Consider the following 23,670-nt stretch of genomic DNA (forward strand, 5'->3'; position numbering starts at 1 on the left):
CAAATAACATTTTGCAACTTTTTCCCTGCTTGTACCAAAAGTTTTGAGAAGGAATAACTATGTCTGTAACAGCAAGATTTAAAATTAATTTTGCAGCTCTTTATTTTTTTTTCCTTTCTTCCAGACAACTTGTAGACACCTATGCTTTTTAAGTATTTTTCTATTTTGTTACTAGTTTTTTTTATTTTAAGTAGTTTATTATTTATGCTATTAATTTTTGAGGAACTTTTAATTATTGATGTACATATGTAAATGATTACACAGTCACCTGGCCTTACATGCAAAAAGTTCTTGTTGGTAATTTTTTTTCGTATATCTGTTAAGTGACTAATGGGTTCAAGTGCCTTCTGATCTTGCCAAGAAACTGTTCAGCTTACCTGACATACATAAGTAAAAAAAAAAAAAAAAAAAAAAAGAAGAAGAAGAAGAAGAAGAAGAAGAAGATTGATGTGTAGAGCACAGTAAAACATAACGAAAAACAGCTTCACACTAGCCTTCTAACAATAGCTCTTTTTCCAGAAATAATTCACATACACAACCACACAGACACCCAAATGCACACACAGCAAGACTGTCATGGTCACGGGAGTGTGCATTTGGGTGTCTGTGTTGTTTTTTGTGTGTGTGTGTATTATTGCTGGAAAAAGAGCTAGTCCTTGAAGGCTAGTGTGAATGCTGTTTTCTATTATATGTTACTGTGCTCCATAAATTGATCTGCCTTAGTTGAGTGGTTGCCTTGAGTAGTCGCCTTTCGCTTATATTAAATTAAGTTATAGGAGTGTTATCTTCAAAGTAACAGTACCAAGCAGGGAAAAAAATTTCTTCTGTTATGCATTTTTATTTAATTAGAATCATATTGTACCATTCTCCATATAATCATTTATGTCTATACATAATGTGATTGTGTGTATAAGTAGTTTTGTTCCAGTGTCAGCATTTCTTCAACCTCCATGTTGATTGAAAAAATTTTTCCATTCAGTGTTCCTTCAACTTTTACAAATAAATCGAAGTTACTTGTTAAGAGAATTGTTTACATGAGTGATGTACTATATTTCCCACCTGAAGAACTGCACCACTGCCTGTTTGTAATGCCCAGTGTGTATGCGGTCATTGTCATGCTGTAAAAATTTCCTTGTGACTCCTTCCCTTGCTGTTTGACATGCTTGTGCACACGCACCCCCCAGCCCCCGGACAAACACAATTTACAGATGACTCTTATAGTATAAATAGCTTTTTATTCCTCAGTATTGAACTTGAAGTTGTGCTTTTTTTGTAAACAGGCCACCAGCGAAAATACCCATGAATTTGCTGAGCAGACAGCAAGATGCGGCAAAGCCAGAGAATATCACAACATCAACACCCATCAAGAAGAGTGGCAGTGACAATTCATCGGGTGTATTAGATTTGGATCTTCTTACTGGAGAACCAGTGAAGCCCTTAGAAAAAGATTCTGTGCAAAAAATGGAGAGCAGAACATTAGATCTACTTAATGGTGATGATACGATGGTAGATATTAGTGAAGAAACACCAGTACATTCTTTCTCTGAAAATAACAAAAATGACAGTGATGACCGGCTAAGTGTTAACTCAGTAGATGATAAATCTCACAGGACTAGCACAGAAAGTGTAAATATCTGTGAACCTAAGCAAATTGAAGTGAAACCCTTGAATGACATCAATGTTTCTTTGGACAATATAAAACCAGGTAATGATAAACTTGTTTTATCATATATGTTATTTAAAATGACATTGTTACAAATCTTCGAATTTAACTTATATTTTGCTCTTTGCCATTTTCCTGTATACACGTGATATCATACCCTAGTTTCAGGGATGTTATGAAGTTTCACTATAGAGAACAAAATTATTTTCTATAGTGTTTATTAATAATTATTTATACAAAAAAATGGAGTTTATTTGGAGAGTGGCCTAGTCTAGTTTTGTGTTTTTCTAAGGCACCTATAATGAATGCTAATGTAATTTTTTAATGACACTACAAATACATTAGGAATATTCTTTAAAATAATTTCTGTGGCAGTGTGCCAGCCACTATATGCCCAATTTATTTCTTGATTTTTATTTTTTAAGGCATTGAAATGTATGTGGCTAATCACAAATTGAACCATCTCAAAAGTAAATTTGGCAGATTGAAAGTCTTTTCTTGCCGCAAAATCTATCTCACTTCAGAAGGAAGCAAGTGTAGTGAAATCTTGTATGAAGGAAAATATGCAAAATCTCTGCTTCAGTTAATTGAAAAATGAAATTGTAAACAAACTATGGCAAATGTAAACGTTTAGATTATATAGTGGTGTCCAGATAAGAAGGCAGCTGAGTGATGCATTCTGTGCAGAGAGAAAGATGGAGGATAGTTTGTAGTGTTGCAAGTGTGTTCTCTATCCCTGTTGCACACCAGGCTCTCCAGCTGTTGCCTAACCAGGTAACTGGCGATGCTAGGATAGTGGCACTTTGGACCACTGTTCCTACTTCTGCCTAACGGTTTACAGGCTTTAACTGATGACATAACAATGTTGTCTTATATGACATGAAGGCTGGGCAGCATATTTGAAGTGTGTGTTTGGTAGTATTTGGTGATGCTCTCTAGTGTTGAATTTTGATGTTTGGAAACTAGTTCACTGCGTTGTTATTGTTAGTGAGAGGTTGCAACTGAAGGTAGATAGTGGCAGTTGCTTTGACTTGTGGTTTGAAATTTTTAGTAGTTATCGTACATATCACAAAGAAATTCAACAGTCATTCGCTGAGTGCTGCTGTGTTGGTATGATCAGCAACTGTGTGCCTTGCTTGGTGAATTCGTATACAGTAGTGGAAATTGGTGTAAAGGCAGGTTCCTTACAAAAGTGCTGGTCTTGTGTGTGAAGCATACATGTATCAGTTTTGTTGTGAAACTATTAGACACATAAATGGTAACAATGGAATTACGCAATTTCTTTGATAATACGAGTAACAAAATAAGGGGTTCACATTTCCTGGATGAAAATTGTGGTACATAGGGTCTCACTGTTCTTTTGTGTTATCTTTCCAACCTCTGTTCTTCCTAATTGCCTCAAAAATTCTCCGTGGCGTTGATTTCGTTACAGCCATGATAAACATGCCTTGGAAGTTTTTGGTTGCAGCAGAAACATGCGCAGATGCGTTATCTTTTTGAAAAAATTAGTGTTTCGTCCCCTAATCTGTGTGCATTGTTATCAGTTCTATCTATACCACTTCAGTGTACATGTTGAAAGTTCATTCTATTGTTCAACCATGCAGTGCAAGATTTACCTTTAACACAGAAGGCTGTCCAAATCATAATGCTTCCACTGCCAAAATTTCTGCTCATTCTTGCCTGCTGTTCTGTTCTCATATCATGCCAATAATAATGAAATTCTTCCGGCCCGTCAAAGATAAACTTTCCATAATTAAAGATCACTTTATCCCATTCTAAAGTTCACAACGTATGTTTTTCAGTGAACTCCAATCTACCATGTTTATGTTTGAGTGTTAGAGCAAGTTTCTGCAGTTGATTCTTGAATGCTAGATGTTTGTCATGTGACAAAATATGTCATCCATATCTGGTAGTTACTGGCATCCATAAACTGGCAGCAAGTTGAGAAGGATAACAATTTGTGGCCCTTGCTTTTCCCAAAAGTAACCATTTTGATACCACAGATAATTTTCTACATTGACTATATTTTCCATTCTGTCCATATAGTGTGCCCAATCTAACAAAATTATCAGTCATTGTACTTGAACCATTCAACTTCTTGGTGATTTGACAATTAGTATCCCATTTCATTGTAACCACTGACTTTTGCTTTTTCATCACATGACAAATGTTTTCTGCTTGGCAGTTTCACAGTCGTGCCTTATGTGTACAATACACACCGTCACGAACGGTGTCTTGTTCCTATCTGCAGTAAAGGCATTTAGTATTTGTCTGAACTGAAGGAAAGTTGCCACCTCTAACTGGGAACTTTACTACCACCTCTTATGAATTGCATATGACCTAGTGTCACAAATAGGCGAAAGTAATGCACCTTACGGTAAATGTGCGAACTAGTGCAAGAAAAAAATGGATGTGGTAATGAAGTAATCTATAGTGCAGCTCAGGTTTAGCTTAAGTTGCAATGTTTGAGTTTGGTTGTGAGTAGATAAAGCCAACGAATGTGAATAGAAGAAAATTTTGTGTGGTGACTGACAGATCTGTAGCATAGGCTGAGGTCTAGGTTAAGTTTGACTGTGGCTGTTTGATTGTCCACTCACAGCAGTCACTTTTAAAATGATCATTTCAGAAACTTGGTGGGGTATTTTCTGAGTGTTCCGATTTCTAAGGTGGTGATTAGGCAGGCACTGAGGAGAACAGTTTCAATTTTGTGGAACATTCAAATTTATATTAAAACAGTTGTGAAAAGATGGATTGCTACTCACCATGAAGGTGACATGTTGAACTGTGGACAGGCACAATGAAAAGACAGAGCAGCTGGAGATAGCAGTGGTGTGTGCCTGCTTGTGTGAAAGTGTTTTCCTTTATTTTCTGCAGAAGGATTTTACCACAAGCTCAGTGTGTAACAATCTTTTCATTGTGCCTTTTGTGCATTTTGAACAACTATTTTTCATTACCGGTATACTATTGCATATTTCATTAACTTGTCATGATGAAGTTTATTGAACTGTATTTTATCATTGGTCCTGTCACATTGTCTTAACCCTAGCAATTCAAACGCATTTTCTATGATGCACTTGGGCAGGGGAGTTATTTTATGCCCATCATAAAACAAATCTAAAAAAAAAGTAAAATTAGTTAATTGCCGTTGAATGATATTAATAGCATACTTTTTAAAGAGGTGCTAATGTGTAAGTAGGGCCCAGAATGTGAATACTTTTCAAAGAAGTACTGATGTGTAAGTAAGGTCCTGAACCTGAAAATGTTGAGTGTGGTACTCATTGGGAAATGTGACATCTGCTATTAACACTTAATTTTATAGGTTAAGTTTAAATGAAAAATTTAAAACATGTCTTGAATCTGCTAGAAGAAATCATTAAACACACAAATATTTTTTCCAGAATTTTAAAATATAAAAAAGTGACTAGATTACAATATTTTCAAAAGGTGGGCTTAAAGAAACCCCCCTTCCTGGTGGTATCGTGAGGATTAATCAGTCAGCACCATTCTTCGTCAAATACTATCCCATATTTGATGTATTTCTTCTAAAACACAATTTTCGCATCACTGTATGATTATTTTGTATGATTTATTTTAGTAAATGTGTTTTTTACCTACATTTCAGTATCCTACATATAATTCTAATATATGAGGCTTGTCTAAGAAGTATCCAACCTTTGGCCAGAAAAAATATTTTGAATACCTGATGGTGTTGGCACCCTAATCCCCTTCAAAGTAGGCCCCTTGTGCTTGCACACACTTAGCCTACCGATCCTTCCACTGCCAGAAACACCTCCGGAAGTCTTCTTTTGGGATGGTGTTCAGCTCTGTCATCGTGTTCTGCATTATCTCTTCTCTACTCTCAAAATGTGATCCTTTCAGCAGCGTCTTCAGCTTTGGAAATAAGTCACAAGGAGCCATGTCTGGAGAGTAGGGAGGCTGTAATTCCATGTTTGGCCAAGAAATTTTGGATCAAGTTGGTTGAATGTGCGGGGGCATTGTCGTGATGCAGTTGCCAGTATTTCGCCATCCACATGCCTGGTCTTTTGCGCCGAACTGCATCATGGAGTCACAGGAGAACATCTCGATAGTACTCCTTTGTCACTGTTTGTCCTTCTGGTGTGTATTCATGATGCTCAATTCCACGGACATCAGAGAAGACAGTCAGCATCACCTTGATTTTTGCTTTGCACCTGCTGCACTTTCTTCAGCCTTGGATACTTGGGATACTTGGGATGCTTCCATTGTGACAACTGTCTTTTTGTTTCTGGGTTGTACATGTACACCCATGACTCATCTCCAGTTATTACAGTGATCAGAAACCCAGGATTAGTGTTGGTGGTGTCCAGAAGGTCCTGTGCAACTTCAAAACTGAGGTCTTTTTGTTCCGGCGCGACAACTTGGGCACGAATTTTGCAGCCACTCAGTGCAAGTTCAAATCATATTGCAGAATTGCATGTGCAGAATCTGTACTCACTCCAACCTCTTGGGCAATCCCCCACATGGTCAGACGACGATCCTGCTGCTATGGAAGTCTGTAAATGTTATTCAACTGGCAGACGTACAAAATGGGGTGAGTGCATGAATGTTCGAACTTAAGTACACCTGCCACTGGAGCTCCAGAGAGGGGATGCTTGCGTCTTATTGGCAGCAGCGTAATTGTTCTTGGCAGCTGTAAGAGATGTGGTGGCGTAACTGGCGGCTCAGATATTTGAAAGTGCAGCCGATTAGATAGCAGCTAATACCACAGTTTCCCACCAACACCAACTATTCTAGCTGATGTGATATCCATAGTAGTTAAGTTTGATATATTAGCTGCTGTGAAATTTGTATTTGTTATAAAACTTGATGGTGAAGCTAGTCTTATTCGTGCCAAGAAATTAAGTCATACTGTACGGTCTGAGCTGAGAAAGGTAAAATTACCTGTCAAAGATATTTTAACTTTCAGGACCAAGTGCAGTCACTTTGTGGTAAGAATGTGTTCAATCAAATGCATCGCAGAAATTCTATTCACAAAAGTGTTTGAATGCCAAGGATTGTGATAAAGTTGAGAAAGAATTTGCATTACAAGAGAAGTGAGACAAGAATTGATCACTTTTGGAGAGACTTATTGAATGGTGATAAACCTGTCAACATTTATGTAGCTATCATGAAAAGTTTCTCATTCTGAATCAAGGTTAAGCCTTCACAGAGCAAAGTTTTTTCATTGGCCTAATAAAAGGAGTGTGTGGTAGCCAAACAAGAAACCAAGTCATTTTTAGCCATACATCAAGTACATGACTGCCTGAAATTGGCTGGTGGTATCTTCAGGATTGATGTGACTCTCGCACTGCTTGAGATTGGTATGGCAAAGTCTTATGCCGAAGTGATGTGAAGAAGATGAAGAAGCTGAGAGAGCTGGATGGATGAGGTGCATCATCCAGCTAGTTAATGAACTGAAGGCCAAAAAGTCATGGATACCAGCAGAGGGGGCCACAAAATGTGTATTATTTGGCAGAGAAAATGTCATTATCCATACCACAGTGCTGTTATTGTTATTTTGGAAACTTCAGTATTAATTTTATTCAGAATATTCCTTTTATGTGTCTTGTCCAATTTGTTGCATTATCTTCCCTGGAAAGTTCATAAATCTTTGGTGGTAGGAGGAGCAAAAACTTGCTGTTAATTCAAAGTTATAACGAACTCATTGATAAACACAAAAATATTATAACTAAAAATGACTTTTATTTTTACAACTTACCTGTTTACATACTCTTCAGATATCAAAATATGTCAGGGATAAATACTAAACCTGTGTCTGGAAGTCAGACAATTTCACTTTGGGAAACTTATGACAACTCTGACATTGTAACTGTTATTCATATTGAAAAAAAAAAAAAAAAAAAAAAAAGCTGTTGCTCATAATTCGCATAGCCAGAAAGTTGTATTTGTTAAATATTTGCAGAGTTCTAATACAATAATGTAACACTTAGTTGAAAAATGGAGTGTTTTGAACTCGGTTTCTAATTCTTAAATGATTTTTATTCATATTTAATGCTAAATATCTCAGGTTTTGTGAAAGCTGTTCAAAATAACAGGAATGGAATTTCATTATCTTTTGGGAAAGAATTTTCTGCATTAATTTCCATGCTAAGAGATATTTGCATAAGATAAGGTGCAGCTCTCCCGGAGATTTTATGCACCTGATGACAAGTAGAGGCAATTTTCTACTTTCCAGTGCATTGAGATGATTGATGTGAACAGAAGAGTGTGTGTCTTGTCCACATTGTTCACTAATGTATCATTTGCCTGTAGAAATTGGTAAGTGATGCATTTGTCAAGACACTATGTAATGTTTCACATTATTACACCATGTAGGTTGCAAATTTTGACTGAACATGCAAAACTCCAGGTTAGAATATCAACATGTGAAGTTACAGATGGGCACAATTAACAGACACTTACAGAAAGCTTTCAGAATGCTGGTCCAAGGTGCCACTGATGTGTGTGTGTGTGTGTGTGTGTGTGTGTGTGTGTGTGTGTGTGTGTGTGCGCATGCGCGTGCGCGTGCAAACTTCTCTTTCTTTTTCTGGTGAAGGCTGTTGCTGAAAGCTTTGTCTAAGTGTCTGTTCACTGTGCCTTATTTGCAACCTTACATGTCATCTTTACAGTAAGTAGCAATCTATCTTTTCCTTACATTGCAAATTTTGATTGGCAAGTTAAATGACAGTTAAACCCTTAATGACAAAAGAAGAAAGCATTCCAACAGGTTTTGCAAAATCCTGGATCTTGATGGCGACTTACTGAAGAAACAAATTGAATCATTTCCAAAGTAAGAAACCTGCTACTCTGTACATACAAGTGTTAGTTGCTGATTAAATTCAAATCTTGCTACTCTGGACATGCAAGTGTTAGTTGCTGTTTAAATTCAAATCTAAGTGTGTTTAATGTCCTTTTCCAGGATAAGTACCCTGAACTAAATACCAGCAAAAATTAGCAGAGGGAGATTTTTCATATCTTGGTGTGCAAAGGTCAGGTTCATGTTCATATGGTGAGAAACTTTTTCAGTGGATGGTTAATGCAGATTCTACCAAAGGAATTAACATATTTGAAATGGAAAGCACAATTTACCCTGCTAGGTCCGGCTGAAGTAGCATACAAAACACTTACTGCTGAAACTGGAAAAAGCAAAACAACAATAAGTGACATTTTGAGTTGAACTTCAGCAAGTACTCTTCTGTCCTTAGATTCTCATGTATTTTATAATTGACACTGCTCTTGTCACAACCTGGAAGTATATAACTGCTAGTAATGTTGTTGTCATGTATTTTTGGCTTGAAATTATTGCCAGAAGAGACAGAGCAAAGATACCTTAATACATCCTAAAGTATATTCTCTCACATTTCAACCTGCACAGTGATGATGAGACTCAGAATTCATTAATCTGGTCTGCCTGTTACATTGGGCAGAATATCAGTTATTGGATGATATCCCGTTTTCAAAATCTGATTGTTAATAAATATTTGATTCCTCATTATGGGGAATAGTTGCCTATGACACAATAGCAATTTGCCAATGTGAAGGACAATGGATTTCTTGTCTACAATATGGAAGCTAATGATTTCAGGGATTAGCACACTAGACCAAGTGTTGCATACAGACTTATACAAAATAACTGAGTGTATCTGGCTACAAATTTAATCTGATGACTGCACTACACTAAGGACAAAGAAAAGTCGCAACATCGTGCAACTATGGTTTGTCAAAGCATTGTAAAAAAGCTGAGAGGTACTGGGAAAAGAAACTGCCACCATCTAACATTTCAGTTTTCCTTGTCTTTTATGATAAATCAAAAGCACCAAGAAGAGAGACTTGCTTGACATGTCAGTATATCCCTGCTGAAAAATGGAATTTCTATCAGCAATTGGCAACTGAATAGTCGATTAACATGCCTATCTGGCAAAACCCATTGTTTGGGGACTGCAAATGGTATGCAGAATGTGCATGTTTAGTGTCATTGTGACAGGAATAGTGTTAAACTTTTCAGTATTGTCTGCTGCATCTTGGACAGATTTTTATTGCAATAAGCATTGTGTATTTTGATCTATTTTTTCAAAATAAGCTTTCTATTTCTGCGAAAAAGTAACGCAGATAATCCAGTGTGTTTCAGCAGTACAACTTTGTAACTGCAGATACAATGTTTTTCTTCCAGGAAGATTAAAATTGTGGTCTTTGTTTCAAAGGTAATTTAAGCAAATGTGTAATAAGTCTTACAGTAAAATGCATAATAGCATTTTACTTTGTATACCTTGCCTATATCAAGAAAGCCTAAGTAGGTAATTGAAAAAGAATTTTTTGTCCTCGTGTAAAATTTACTTTTTGTTGGGTACAACATTGTTCATCACCAGTTTGTTTATAAAACCCAAAGAAAACAGGCTGTTGCACACCCAGTTCAAAATAAAATGTAGGGTGCCTGGTTGACAGTGTTAATAACTCTTGTACCTTTGAGAAAATTTATACATGATGTATACAAATAAACGATGTTTCAGAGCATGTCAAAAAAATTATGATCACATGTTAAATAACTCAGCAGTCAGTGTGGCACACAAACAGATGCCACAAAAGGAAAATGATCATTTTAAGTTTTATATTTGAAAACTGCAAGTAACATCATACATTGCTCATTGACATCATTTGCCTGGAATACGAATACTCAAGTGAGTAAGCACTCCCAGTGTTTTAAAACAGTTGAAACTTTTGAAAATGAACTGGATTGGACAGACTTCCCATAAGGCTTTGTATTGAGTACTAGTGATACTAGGATAGGGGCCGGGGGGAGGGGGGGGGGCAGATGTACAGCAGGCAGCAGTTTCCTCTCCATTTCCCTGCTAATAACGGTTATTTCTTATAATTTGCAGTGCTCGGTAGGATGGGTCTGTTTAATTCCTGTCATTAATGTTGTCACTGCCAAAGTGTCTCTGAAGTTGTGTTAAAGTCTCTTTGGCATTTGAGGTAGGATAAGATTAGTGATAGGAAAATGGCTGAGAAGGAGTGAAGACCCTCAAAATAAAAATCTCTCGAATCCCTATGTTTTAACCCACAGTAGGAAGCAGACTATGGAAGACTACTTTTTTATTGAAACACAAACTGACCCTCAGTGTCTGTTCTGTAATGCTATTTTATTGTTGTGGAGATAGTACTCTGTGAAATGACAGTTTTATCTCCTTCGTGAGAAATTTGTGATCACTTTGGATCCTTTGGAAAAGAAGCCCAACTTTTCGAGTTAAAACAGAAGAGAGAGAAAGAAGTAAATTCATGTAGATGTATGTGATTACTTGAAAATATTGCTATTATTTATAAAGCATTATCTGGTTTTGCCTGGATTTTTACCAGTTTACAGGAAGAGAACCAACTCATTAACAGTGATGGTGAAAGGGAAGGAAGCTATCATAGCTCTTAAAATAGCTAAAACAGTGTATCGCTTCAGTGATTGAGAATTTGTTAAAGAGCATCTTGTTGTTGCTTCAACAATCTTGTGTGTAACGGTTCTTTCTGTTACTGAAACATTTGTGCTTTCATGGAGAATACTTTGCAGGCATTTTGAAGAGGTGGCAAGTGTGCAAATGCAACTGAAAGATAAGACTAAAAATTTTGTTTTTTTCTCTTTGGGATTATATGAAAGTGTGCATTTTATGGGTGTTGCTGAGCTTGCTGCATTGTGATAGGTGTCAACACTTGAGATCAGTGACATAGTGGATCACTTGATATAGTATCAGTGCGTGACACTGTTGTGGCCGATGAAATATTTTCTTTCTTAGGAAACGTTATTGACAACTATGACCTTTATTGGGAAAAACTTTCATCAGTTGCAACAGACAGACCTCCTTCAATGATTGGTCAAAACACTGATGTGTTGCTTTGATAAGAAAAAAAAAGGTGAAAAAAGTTTATATTCAGCAGGAAATACCAGCAAAATACTGTGTCCTATCTTGCATTAATCTGCTGGTAAAATATGCCAAAATAAGAAGGGCCATGGACATTGTTGTAAAAACAGATAGTAAATTGGATGAAAATAATTTGGGGCAACAGCAGTTTAAATATTTTATGGCAGAGCAGCCAGCGAGGCCTTTGTCAAAAATAGACCACGCGCTCGCGCCCGCGCCCACACACACACACACACACACACACACACACACACACACACACACGTTGCTGGCTGAAGGCTTGTATGTGACAGCCTTTTTGTTGTGCCTTCTGCGACTCAGCATCCCCGATGTTGATTGCAACTTCCCTTTTCATAATATTGTTACATTCCATCCTGGATTTTCCATTGTTGTTTCGGAATGTTTTTTCTTCTTATGTAAAGACATAGCATTATTCATGGACCTGAAATTAAGGCCAGTAAAAGAATTTGGTGACCCCAGTGGATATTGTTTTCCTAACTCACCGTACAAAGTATCTGAATATCTTGAACACAAAATTGCAAGGTGGGTGTTTTTGACACTGTTTTTGGTTTTCAAAAGAAAATTGCTGTTATCGCTAAAGTAACTTTCAGAAAGTCCATATGCGCTCTTCTTGAATGTTGTATGGGTTATAAATGAAACAAATATTGAAAAGCAGACATTCTTTGTGATGTTAAAGGCTTTTTTAGAAAACTTTGATAGTAGATTTAGTGGCATAAAATGATTTGAACTTGATCTTAAGTGTTTTTGCAACTCCTTTAGCAGTGGAAATGCAACATGTGCCTCCTGAAATTCAGTTGGAGCTCATTGACTTTCAGTGTAATTATGTGCAATTGTTTAGAGTAGCTGACTGGAGCAATGCATTTGATGAGCAATAATTTCACTCCAAACATCAAGATGGTACGAAGGAAAACATTTAAATATAATAATTGAATAGATATGGAAATACTCTCTCCTCCTCCCCTTACCTGCCCCTCCTCCATTAATAGTAGGCCAGCTTTAAACTCAACACTACTCAGTAAGATTACACACATTGACAGATGTTTAGTTAAAAAAAAAACAACTTTTCTTATTACTTAATACCTGTGTTGTATTTGTGACCAGGAAATTAAGTCAGCTAGAGCTATACTTTTATTCTCTTTTTCTTGACCCCTCTATCCCCCCCCCCCCCCCACCCACCCAACCTCCATCCCCACCCAACCCCCACCCCAAACCCCTGTTTTCCACTTAACCGGTTGACAGAATTTTGAACTTTTTGTACTGCTTGTAATTGCTGTCCACCTATGCAGTGCATTACTTTGAGGTGCTGCAGTATTTATTATGGCACTATGCAGCGAAAAGACCATTCTTTATTTGTTTCTTTGTTACTTTGTTGTGCCTCTTTCTTGTGGAGTCCACAGTTGACTGAAATTTATATTCACTCAGTAGTGGACACCACAAGAATGTTATGTCAACTGTGGACACCACACGATCCTGAAAAAGATAGCAGCAGAGGGGTCAAAACATAGATTGTATAGAAGTAGTACAGCCTAAAAATCCAAAGTTTTTACTATCAGTGAGACAGCCACGAAAACCTGCAGACTTAAATAAAAGTTAAAATTGTTCACTGTGTAGTTAGAAATGTTCCCATTTTATCTGTTGTGCCGAAATTCAGCTTGTTCATTTGTGGAAAGCTGGTCAGGACAATTGGAGAATCTTTACATGTCCATTGTTATAATAAATGGTTACAAGGATTTTGCCTGTTCAATCTGAAATGAAAATTAAAACTTTTTCATTTAATTTATTTACACAACCAGTTTCAATGTTCCGTTACATCATCTTCAGGCCCCTTGACTAATATCAATTGGGAGGAATCCAATCTAGTGTGCAGTCATAACAGGAGCCAATATTATATAACCGGTGTCCATAGATACATGTAGTACCATCCTATGCAAACCTGTGTACCGGGTTTGAAACAGTCCTATTGACTGATTTGAGTTAAGAAAAGATGCAGGGGGAAGGGTATCAATCTGAAGATTGGTTTGAATGCGACAGTGCTTCACTAGGCATTGTCCCATTGCAGTTGGTATGCCATTGCCTTTGTGCGACTTTTGGTCTTATGTACAGCTTACCCAGACAGTTAGACGGGGAGCTACAGTTCTATGTTAACTCCAATCCACAGTAAAACTTGGCAGTTTTCACAGCAATAGAGAGTTAAGATGTGATAAGTAACTCATAAAAATCCCAGGAATGACCAGGGATTGAATCCTAGACAATTGGATCCATTATCTAGCACTTGATCACTGAGCCACATTGATGGGGGCTATGACGACTTCTGTGATTATGAGTGTGATTTGGAAGAGTACCTTCTCAGTATATGCAATTTAGGAAGATGTTTGTAGATAATGTGAATCTATAATCTTCATGGTACTGAACCAGAAGAAATATTTAAAAACTGATATATTACTGTAAGCTTAAGCTGCTTGATAATTGAGTGCTGCAGTAAAATATACACAAACTATCTGCAGAGACACGAGAACTTCTATCTCAAGCTTCAACCAAACTGATGAAAGCACTCAAAAGAAATTATTTAAAGACAACAAAGTGTGCTAGAGGCTGCACAAATCATGAAGAGAGAAGAATGGGTGAAAGAAAAGGGAAGTGGGAAACCATTCAAAACAATCTTGAGAAAAGAAAAATCTAGTATGATTACTTCATTTTTTGTTAAGGTTCCGAAGGAACAGCACTCCAGAAATATTTTGTTTTTCCTTCTCCAGTATTGAAATGTAGAATGCTATTAATTATAAAAATGTGATGTAGATTTTAGTTATGAATTAATATTACCAATATCGAATTACCAAAACTGCATCACCAATGTCTCTGCACATATTAATAAATTTGTTTAAAAGAATAAATGAGCATATATGCCAACCAGTATTGTAATGGAGAAACATATTATGCTCTTAACTCTGCTTTTTGGTAGGAGATAATCAAAAACGAAATCAGTTCATTTGTGCCTTGTCTGTTTATTGAAATAATTTGTCAAGTTTTAATCACCTTTTAAAAATATTTTGTCTTTGTCTTCATCTCCTCTTCCACATTCAGTGTTCTCTGTTTCGTTGTGAAGCAGCAGTCACAGTTCTGACATCACTAATCTACTGGAAGCTGGGTTCACATGCGTCAATCTTCAGCTGCTCCTTCAAGTTTTCTTCATTGACATCTTCAAAACAATTTAAACCTGTTGTCATATTCATTATTTGTACAGTTTTTATTTCTTCATTCCTGAAACCTTGAAAGTCACTTTTCTCTGTATCTGTAAGAATTTTCCTCCATGAATGAGTATGTGAGGAAAATGTTTTGTTGTGTGTTTATTCAGTCATTTTAGATGTGGTGACCTCACTCTATGTATTGTGACAAATCCATTTAACTTGAATTCATACTTACTTGAGTATTAACTCACCCAACCTGGCAGATGGATTAATGACTTAACGTGGATTCAGAGAAAATGCTACCCCCCCCCCCCCCCCCCCCCAAAAAAAAAAAAAAAAACCACACACACACACACACACACACACACACACACACACACACACACAGTGTTCTAGATGTGCACAGGGCATGAATTGCCATAAAAAGATCTGTGGATTGAACCGTGAATGTTTGGATGTGTAGTTTAACATTTACCTGCAATTCACCAAGCAATACTAATGTAATTGTAGCATTCTGTGATGGCACTTATGTAACATTTTAAGAGAAAATCATACTACAAATTAATCTTGTAAACAGTCTAACTTCCACTTACAAGGCATGGATAGCATCTATTGAAGTGTTTGTGTATTTAGGGAATCCTTCGTATTTGTGCAACTTGCATAAACTTTAGAGGTCCAGGGGTTTTGCCTTCGACTAAATTATTCTTTAGAGTCCCTGTCCTAATGCTGTTACACATCATATTTCGTAAAAATATTTCTAATTTTGATAGCAGAAATATCTCTTGTACAGGGCTATTACAAATGATTGAAGCGATTTCATAAATTCACTGTAGCTCCATTCATTGACATTTGGTCACGACACACTACAGATACGTAGAAAAACTCATAAAGTTTTGTTCGGCTGAAGCCGCACTTCAGGTTTCTGCCGCCAGAGCGCTCGAGAGCGCAGTGAGACAAAATGGCGACAGGAGCCGAGAAAGCGTATGTCGTGCTTGAAATGCACTCACATCAGTCAGTCATAACAGTGCAACGACACTTCAGGACAAAGTTCAACAAAGATCCACCAACTGCTAACTCCATTCGGCAATGGTATGCGCAGTTTAAAGCTTCTGGATGCCTCTGTAAGGGGAAATCAACGGGTCGGCCTGCAGTGACCGAAGAAACGGTTGAACGCGTGCGGGCAAGTTTCACGCGTAGCCCGCGGAAGTCGACGAATAAAGCAAGCAGGGAGCTAAACGTACCACAGCCGACGGTTTGGAAAATCTTACGGAAAAGGCTAAAGCAGAAACCTTACTGTTTACAATTGCTACAAGCCCTGACACCGGATGACAAAGTCAAACGCTTTGAATTTTCGGCGCGGTTGCAACAGCGCATGGAAGAGGATGCATTCAGGGCGAAACTTGTTTTCAGTGATGAAGCAACATTTTTTCTTAATGGTGAAGTGAACAGACACAATGTGCAATTCTGGGCGGTAGAGAATCCTCACGCATTCATGCAGCAAATTCGCAATTCACCAAAAGTTAACATGTTTTGTGCAGTCTCACGGTTTAAAGTTTACAGCCCCTTTTTCTTGTGCGAAAAAAACGTTACAGGACACGTGTATCTGGACATGCTGGAAAATTGGCTCATGCCACAACTGGAGACCGACAGCGCCGACTTCATCTTTCAACAGGATGGTGCTCCACCGCACTTCCATCATGATGTTCGGCATTTCTTAAACAGGAGATTGGAAAACCGATGGATTGGTCGTGGTGGAGATCATGATCAGCAATTCATGTCATGGCCTCCACGCTTTCCCGACTTAACCCCATGCGATTTCTTTCTGTGGGGTTATGTGAAAGATTCAGTGTTTAAACCTCCTCTACCAAGAAACGTGCCAGAACTGCGAGCTCGCATCAACAATGCTTTCAAACTCATTGATGGGGACATGCTGTGCCGAGTGTGGGAGGAACTTGATTATCGGCTTGATGTCTGCCGAATCACTAAAGGGGCACATATTGAACATTTGTGAATGCCTAAAAAAACTTTTTGAGTTTTTGTATTTGTGTGCAAAGCATTGTGAAAATATCTCAAATAATAAAGTTATTGTAGAGCTGTGAAATCGCTTCAGTCATTTGTAATAACCCTGTACAACCTCCCTGCCCCCTCCCCCCCCCCCTTTTTTCATTCTCTACGTCACTATCTTTTCTCGTCACTCTCCCAATAATTCATGATGTTAATTGATCAGACCTTTTGTCATACATGCCTAAGTACATATTGTTTTCATTTTTAGTACTTTTTGTTGTATGTACAAATGAATTCTGTTGATGCCGTATTTTGCAATGGTAATGCCAATCAACTTTGCACTTCTTGGTAGAGGAAGGTGTCAACATGCAGTGCTGAAGCAAGTATGTACTTGAAACCAGTAAATGAATTCACATTTTCACATTACTGCTGTAATGGTTTTGCAGGATCAGTCCCACCGCTGACTGTGCTGGATGAGAAAAACGGTGTCTCAGTTATACTTCATTTTGCAAAAGATAGACCACGAGAAGATGTATCAGTTGTTGTTGTGACAACCATAAGTAAAAATCCATCACCATTAACTAACTACCTGTTCCAGGCCGTTGTTCCCAAGGTAATTGCAATTTACTATCATTAGCAAATAGTATGATATTTATGATGTAATGTGGTATTAAGAATTGTAATAATGATTAGGGTATTACATTTCGGTTGTGTATGTATCGTTTGTAGTAGATATTGTCAGAATATTAGTACAGATCGCTGAAATTTTAATCCCTGTGTTGATAAATTTTAGTTAAGTCCCATAGTGCTCAGAGTCATTTGAACCATTTGAAAAATTTTAGGCTGATTTATGATTTTGTCTTGGCTGTTTCTGTTAAGTTAAACTTCACTATATGCAGACGCAATGCAACCATTGATTATTTTATCTAACATCTTTCACTAAGTTTTACTCTGCCAATATACCAGTCAATATTTCTAGCATTTGGCTCTTCAAATTTCATGGTTCACAGCAAAAGGATAGTATTATATGTGTGCTAGAAATAAGGCTAAGTTTAAATGTTATACAACAAAATAATTATTATACAGTAAGATGCACTGTACTGAAAAATTTGGGAGAGCTCTACATCTATAAAGCTTATAAGAAGTAATGTACCCAAAGAGAAGGCAACTTTGTTACAAAATTCCAGTCTTTCTCACTTTTCACATTACATTATCAATTGTACTCAACTGTTAAAGCTGTACTAAAATAAATGTATTAAGCTTGAGAACCTCTGTGTGTTATGTGTAACCAAAAAGTAGCACTAGTAATCCAAAAGTTCTTATGGAATTACCAGAAAGATGGCTATCAGAGGACATGTCCATTATAATTATCTGGGCTGTTATGCTGTGGTCGATTGATGAATTGTGTGTCAATTCCCAATGTTTCGTTCCCATCTGCGGGAGACATCTTCAAGGGGGGTCTGTAGCTCGATGGAAGTTCCAACACAATTCATCAACTGACCATGGCATAACAGCCCTGATAATTATAATGGACATGACATTTCCGGCCGTGAAAGTCTACATTTTAGTATCACAGGACAACTTACATTGTAAGTGAGAGGCTTTATACATCATCCAAATTATAATATAACTTAAAACAAAGATGATGTAACTTACCAAACGAAAGCGTTGGCATGTTGACAGACACACAAACAAACACAAACACATATACAAAATTCAAGCTTTCGCAACCAATGGTTGCTTCATCAGGAAAGAGGGAAGGAGAGGGAAAGACAAAAGGATGTGGGTTTTAAGGGAGAGGGTAAGGAGTCATTCCAATCCCGGGAGCGGAAATACTTACCTTAGGGGGAAAAAAGGACAGGTATACACTCTCTCTCGCACACACACACACACACACACACACACACACACACACAAGCAGACATTTGTAAAGGCAAAGAGTTCGGGCAGAGATGTCAGTCGAGGCGGAAGTACAGAGGCAAAGATGTTGGATGACAGGTGAGGTATGAGCGGCGGCAACTTGAAATTGGTAGAGGTTGAGGCCTGGTGGGTAACGGGAAGAGAGGATATACTGAAGGGCAAGTTCCCAGACGTTGTCGCTGTGTAAGTACAGGCATTGTAATCAACAATGGTGTATCCATGGCTTGATGGGGTAAAATGGTGATAAATATTTGTCTCCCTTTATGGGAATCACAAATTATGTGGGAATAAGGGTTGTGACTATGTGATATGAGGAAGTTTGGTTCAGTCCTGGAGGCGTGCTCAGACAGCTGATGTGGTTGAGACGACCGCTTGTGACAAGCGGGAAGTCTGGGTTCGAGTCCTGGTTCAACAAAAATTTTCATGTGTCCCAAACAGCTGACGTCAAAGCATATTCGCAATATACGAACTTCTTTTGTAATGTCTACCACCGCTGTACTCGTTAATGACAGTGTCTGTTACTTGCATGCATGTGTGAAGAACATTGTATTGTGAAAATACAAACCGGGTATAAACACAGGCATTGTAACCATTAATGAGGTAAAAACATATCTTGGCCTTTCTTCAATCTAATCTGCTACAAAAAGTTTTAGGGTTAGCATTGGCTCCTGTGCAGTAGCCACCAGAAAGATCGCGGGAGGCGCACATCGGCACGGTGCGTCACGGCCGGTAGTTGCCGCAAGTAGAGTCCCGTCCACCAGAGGGCACGCGAGAATTCGGACGCGACCTCTGCCAGTGTAACAACAACAACAACTCAGGCAGCACGGGCCATGCCGAGTCAGTTAACATCGGGCATGCCTAGGGCACAGTCCCGGTCTACGCTAAGTGAAGTGCAACGTAAACGTGAACAGTGTTACTACATCCTGTGTTCCCACCTTTCTGTGAAACCCAAACTGATCTTCGTCAAGATCAGCTTCTACAAGTGTTATCATCATTATGTAAATAATTTGTGTTAGTATTTTGCAACTCTAACCTGTAAACACTCATCTACTTCGGAATTAGAATTGCTGCATTCCTCTTAAGGTCTCAAGTTATTTTCCCTGCCTCATAAATTTTACATAGCAGCTGTAAGGTAAGGGTTAATAAAGTCCCATAAAGACCTTGTGCAGGCCACTAAAATCCCATATTTAATATTTTTCCATTGAATGTTCATAGGTATGTAACTCAGTTGTCAAAATTACATCAGTATTAGGCCTGCATGTTGCTAGTCAATATATTGTAGCCTGAATTTGTCTTATAATCATGAATTTGTCTTATAATCATGCTACAATAGATTTGTCTATATAATCATGGTACAATACATCACATTACTTATTTATTACAAGACAATGCATTTTAGTTTGACTTAGCCTTATTTAATCTGTAACTTGTTGTTGTTGTGGTCGTCGTCATCACCACTTTGCCTGAAATGTATTTATCACCATTACCTTCAAAGTAGATCACTTGGTGGCATTTACAATGTTCCCTATGGTTTTTCCATGAGCTGAAAGTTCCTTGGAATGATTTTTTCGTGAGCCTGTTTAGTTCCACTTTGTGATTCTATTTGAATCTACTCAACTGTGTGAAATCTTTGGCTTTTTAACTTGAGTTTCATTTGGGAAATAAAAAAAGTCACTTAATGCGAGGTTGGGTGAACATTGCTGGTGAGGAACAACTGTCATTTTGCTTTTCACCAGAAACCCCTGGGTGATCAACATAACTTGTGGCTCCACATTGCCATGATGGAGGAACCAGCTGCCTGTGCACCACTTTCAATGGACAAAATCCTCTGACATGTCCCGTAAGACAGCCATATGACATTGCTTACATTCTGGATGGTCTGGCTATGATCTTCCAGCACCATATTCCAAACAGCAGTAACATTTTCAGCAATAATGCCAGTTGACAGGCGTCCCGAATGAGGTTCATGGTCAAACGATATTTTGCCACCTAGAAAATGTTTAGTACAGTCACAAGTTTGTCTGCGACCTAAGATGTCTTCCCCAGATGCATGCTTGAACATGTCATGTGTTTATGTAGAGGTTTTTCTGAGTCTGAAACAAAAGTTTATGCACATGCATAGTTCCCAGGGATCTGCCATCATAAATTTTGCAAGTTGCACAGCACAATATAATTGAGAAAATCACATGAAAATTAAATGCAAGCACCTAGCACAAACCCGCTGGAGCCACTAACTCTCATGGGATGCATCTACATCTACATTTATACTCTGCAAGCCACCCAACAGTGTGTGGCGGAGGGCACTTTATGTGCCACTGTCATTACCTCCCTTTCCTGTTCCAGTCGCGTACAGTTCGCGGGAAGAACGACAGCCGGAAAGCCTCTGTGCGTGCTCGAATCTCTCTAATTTTACATTCGTGATCTCCTTGGGAGGTATAAGTAGGGGGAAGCCATATATTAGATACCTCATGCAGAAACGCACCCTCTCGAAATCTGGAGAGCAAGCTACACTGCGATACAGAGCGCCTCTCTTGTAGAGTCTGCCACTTGAGTTTGCTAAACATCTCTGTAATGCTATCACTCTTACCAAATAACCCTGTGACAAAACGCGCCACTCTTCTTTGGATCTTCTCTATCTCCTCTGTCAACCCGACCTGGTGGTGTTTTGTCATACTTGATAGACTTCACCAGCCACACGTACATGCCAGGAACCTCTGGGTAGCAGTTTGTAGTTACAGTTGTCAGAAGTTAAAAAAAAAAAAAAAAGTTTTTAAGGACAATAAACTGTTGACTAAAGGAAAAGAAATTTGCAAATATTATTTTGTTAGAGGTTAGCCTCATGATGGAATGATATACAGAGTGATTCACCTAATACATGCATACATGCTCTGCCAGTATTTCTGGAATGGAAGGCACCATTGATATGCGGATTTTACAGATTAAGTAGCTGCCTTTGCAGCCCATACACAGTCTTATGGGAACAATGCCTATTGACAATATCAGGAGTCTAGTGCAAATAGTTTATGAGATATCATAGTCTTAACATTGTAAATGCCGACAGTTGTTTGTTCAATGTAGTGGCACGCACACTTGTGAATTAGACATAGATGCATATGTGCGGCTGTAGGTGTTGTGCTGTTGAATGGGGCATTGCCTAGAACAAACGAAGGATGAACAAAAGTGAATACAGTACTTCTGTGGTGTCTTACGTATAACGAACTGGCTTACCCTCAAAGTCTGTGGTCAGAATGAGCACCACTAGTATTAACACAAGCTTGGAGTCTGCCATGCGATGATTGCTGCACACGTTCTAGCATTTGAGTGGAAATTGCAGGGCAGGCAGAAGTAATATTTCATTTCATATCATCTGGTGTCATTGAAATGTGCTTGAAAACAGTGTCTTTCAGCTTCCCCCACAAGAAGAGAAAAGTAAAAGAAAAAAGTCCAGAGGCATCAGAGCTGGGGAAAGGGCCACCCAAGCTTCGGGCTCTTTTTTCTTCCAGTCCAATGATTTGGAAACAGTCCCTGAAGACGCACATAGTCATAATTCGTGCACTATGGGCCAGACACCTACCATGATGATTCCACAGGTTCCTTCTAGTATGAAGGGGAACTTCCTTTAAAATCTGTGGCAGATGGTCTGTTAGGAGGTTGAGATACTAGGGGGGATCAAATATAAGTGGGATTTTTGTTCCTGAACATCAACAGTTGGTAGAATTGGCCCCACGCTTCTGCTATGCTTAGGCGGGACCGTTAGAAGTGAGGAGAGCATACTGTTAGATTTCCCTGCCGTTTTGTCAGAAATGCTCATGGTGTCTGAGCAACAGGTGCACCCCTCCATTGCGCACTGAATAATTATCAAATTTCTTGCTCGTGGAGGAGTTAGTGGTGAAAATTTACCAATGATTGACTGCACAGTTCAGTGATAAAACATTATCAAGGACGCGTGTGTTTGCCTGGCATAAAAAGTTCAAGGAAGGACAAGAATATGTGGAAAATCAACAACACGATCGCCATCCTCAGACCAGCATTGCAGAAAAAAACCTTCGGGTCGTTAAAGACACTATTGACGACGACCGACGGGCGATAGTATCAGAAATTTTACAAAAAGTGGGAATCAGTTGTGGGAGCTGTCAAGCAATCATCACAAATGGTCTACAATTCCGTAAAGTGTGTTCCAGATGGATCCCTAAACTTTTGATCGAAAATCTGAAGTTGAGGAATTTGGAGGTCTGTTAGAGGCTTACAGCAAGGTTTGCGGAAGAAGGTGGTGCATTTTTAAGTCTGATCGTCACCTGCGACAAAACATGGGTTCACCACTACACTCCAGAATCCAAACAAGCCAGTAAGGAGTGGCGGAGGAAAGGGGAGGCAGCACCAGTGAAAGCCAAGACTCGACTGTCAGCTGGCAAGGTTCTTTCAACCATTTTTTTTTTCAGTCAGCAAGGCATTTTGCTGATTGTGCGTCGCTCCTGCAAAAAATCAGTCAATGCTGCTTACTACTGCGAACTGTTGAACAAGGTGAGAGTTGCATATCGCCGCATAAGATGCGACCAATGAATTCGACAGGTCATCTTCCTCCACGACAATGCATGTCCCCATACTGCAGTTCTAACTGTCTCCAAGCTACAGGAAATGCACTGGACTACATTTGATCATACTCCTTACAGACCTGACTTATCGCCTTGCGATTTCCATGTATTTGGACTGCTTAAAGAAGCTCTAGGAAGATGACGATTTGAAGATGAGTGTGTGGAAGACTTTGTGCACAACTGGCTGGTGACACGAACCAGTTCTTTTTATCAGGAGGGCATCAAAAAGCTGCCCTTACGCTGGGACAAATGCATTTCGAAAGCAGGAGACGATGTGAAAAAATAAATTATAATTGCCTTGAGTATTTCAATAAATGAATTTAAATAAAAAATAAAATCCCGTTTGTATTTGATCCGGCCTCGTA

At 38.5% G+C, this 23,670-nt stretch overlaps 1 protein-coding gene across 6 annotated transcripts in view; it reads left to right on the top strand.

The window, feature by feature from the left end:
* LOC124803227 (ADP-ribosylation factor-binding protein GGA2) overlaps window positions 1–23,670 on the top strand; it is a 120,977-nt gene that overhangs the window by 79,630 nt on the left and 17,677 nt on the right. For all 6 annotated transcript variants that reach the window (XM_047264416.1, XM_047264423.1, XM_047264437.1 and 3 more), the window contains exons 8-9: window positions 1,281–1,705; window positions 17,240–17,406. In XM_047264416.1, coding sequence (XP_047120372.1) covers window positions 1,281–1,705; window positions 17,240–17,406 — 592 coding nt within the window. The remainder of the gene's footprint in view (window positions 1–1,280; window positions 1,706–17,239; window positions 17,407–23,670) is intronic.

The sequence above is a fragment of the Schistocerca piceifrons genome, chromosome 1 (assembly GCF_021461385.2).
Source record: "Schistocerca piceifrons isolate TAMUIC-IGC-003096 chromosome 1, iqSchPice1.1, whole genome shotgun sequence".
Taxonomy (NCBI): domain Eukaryota; kingdom Metazoa; phylum Arthropoda; class Insecta; order Orthoptera; family Acrididae; genus Schistocerca; species Schistocerca piceifrons.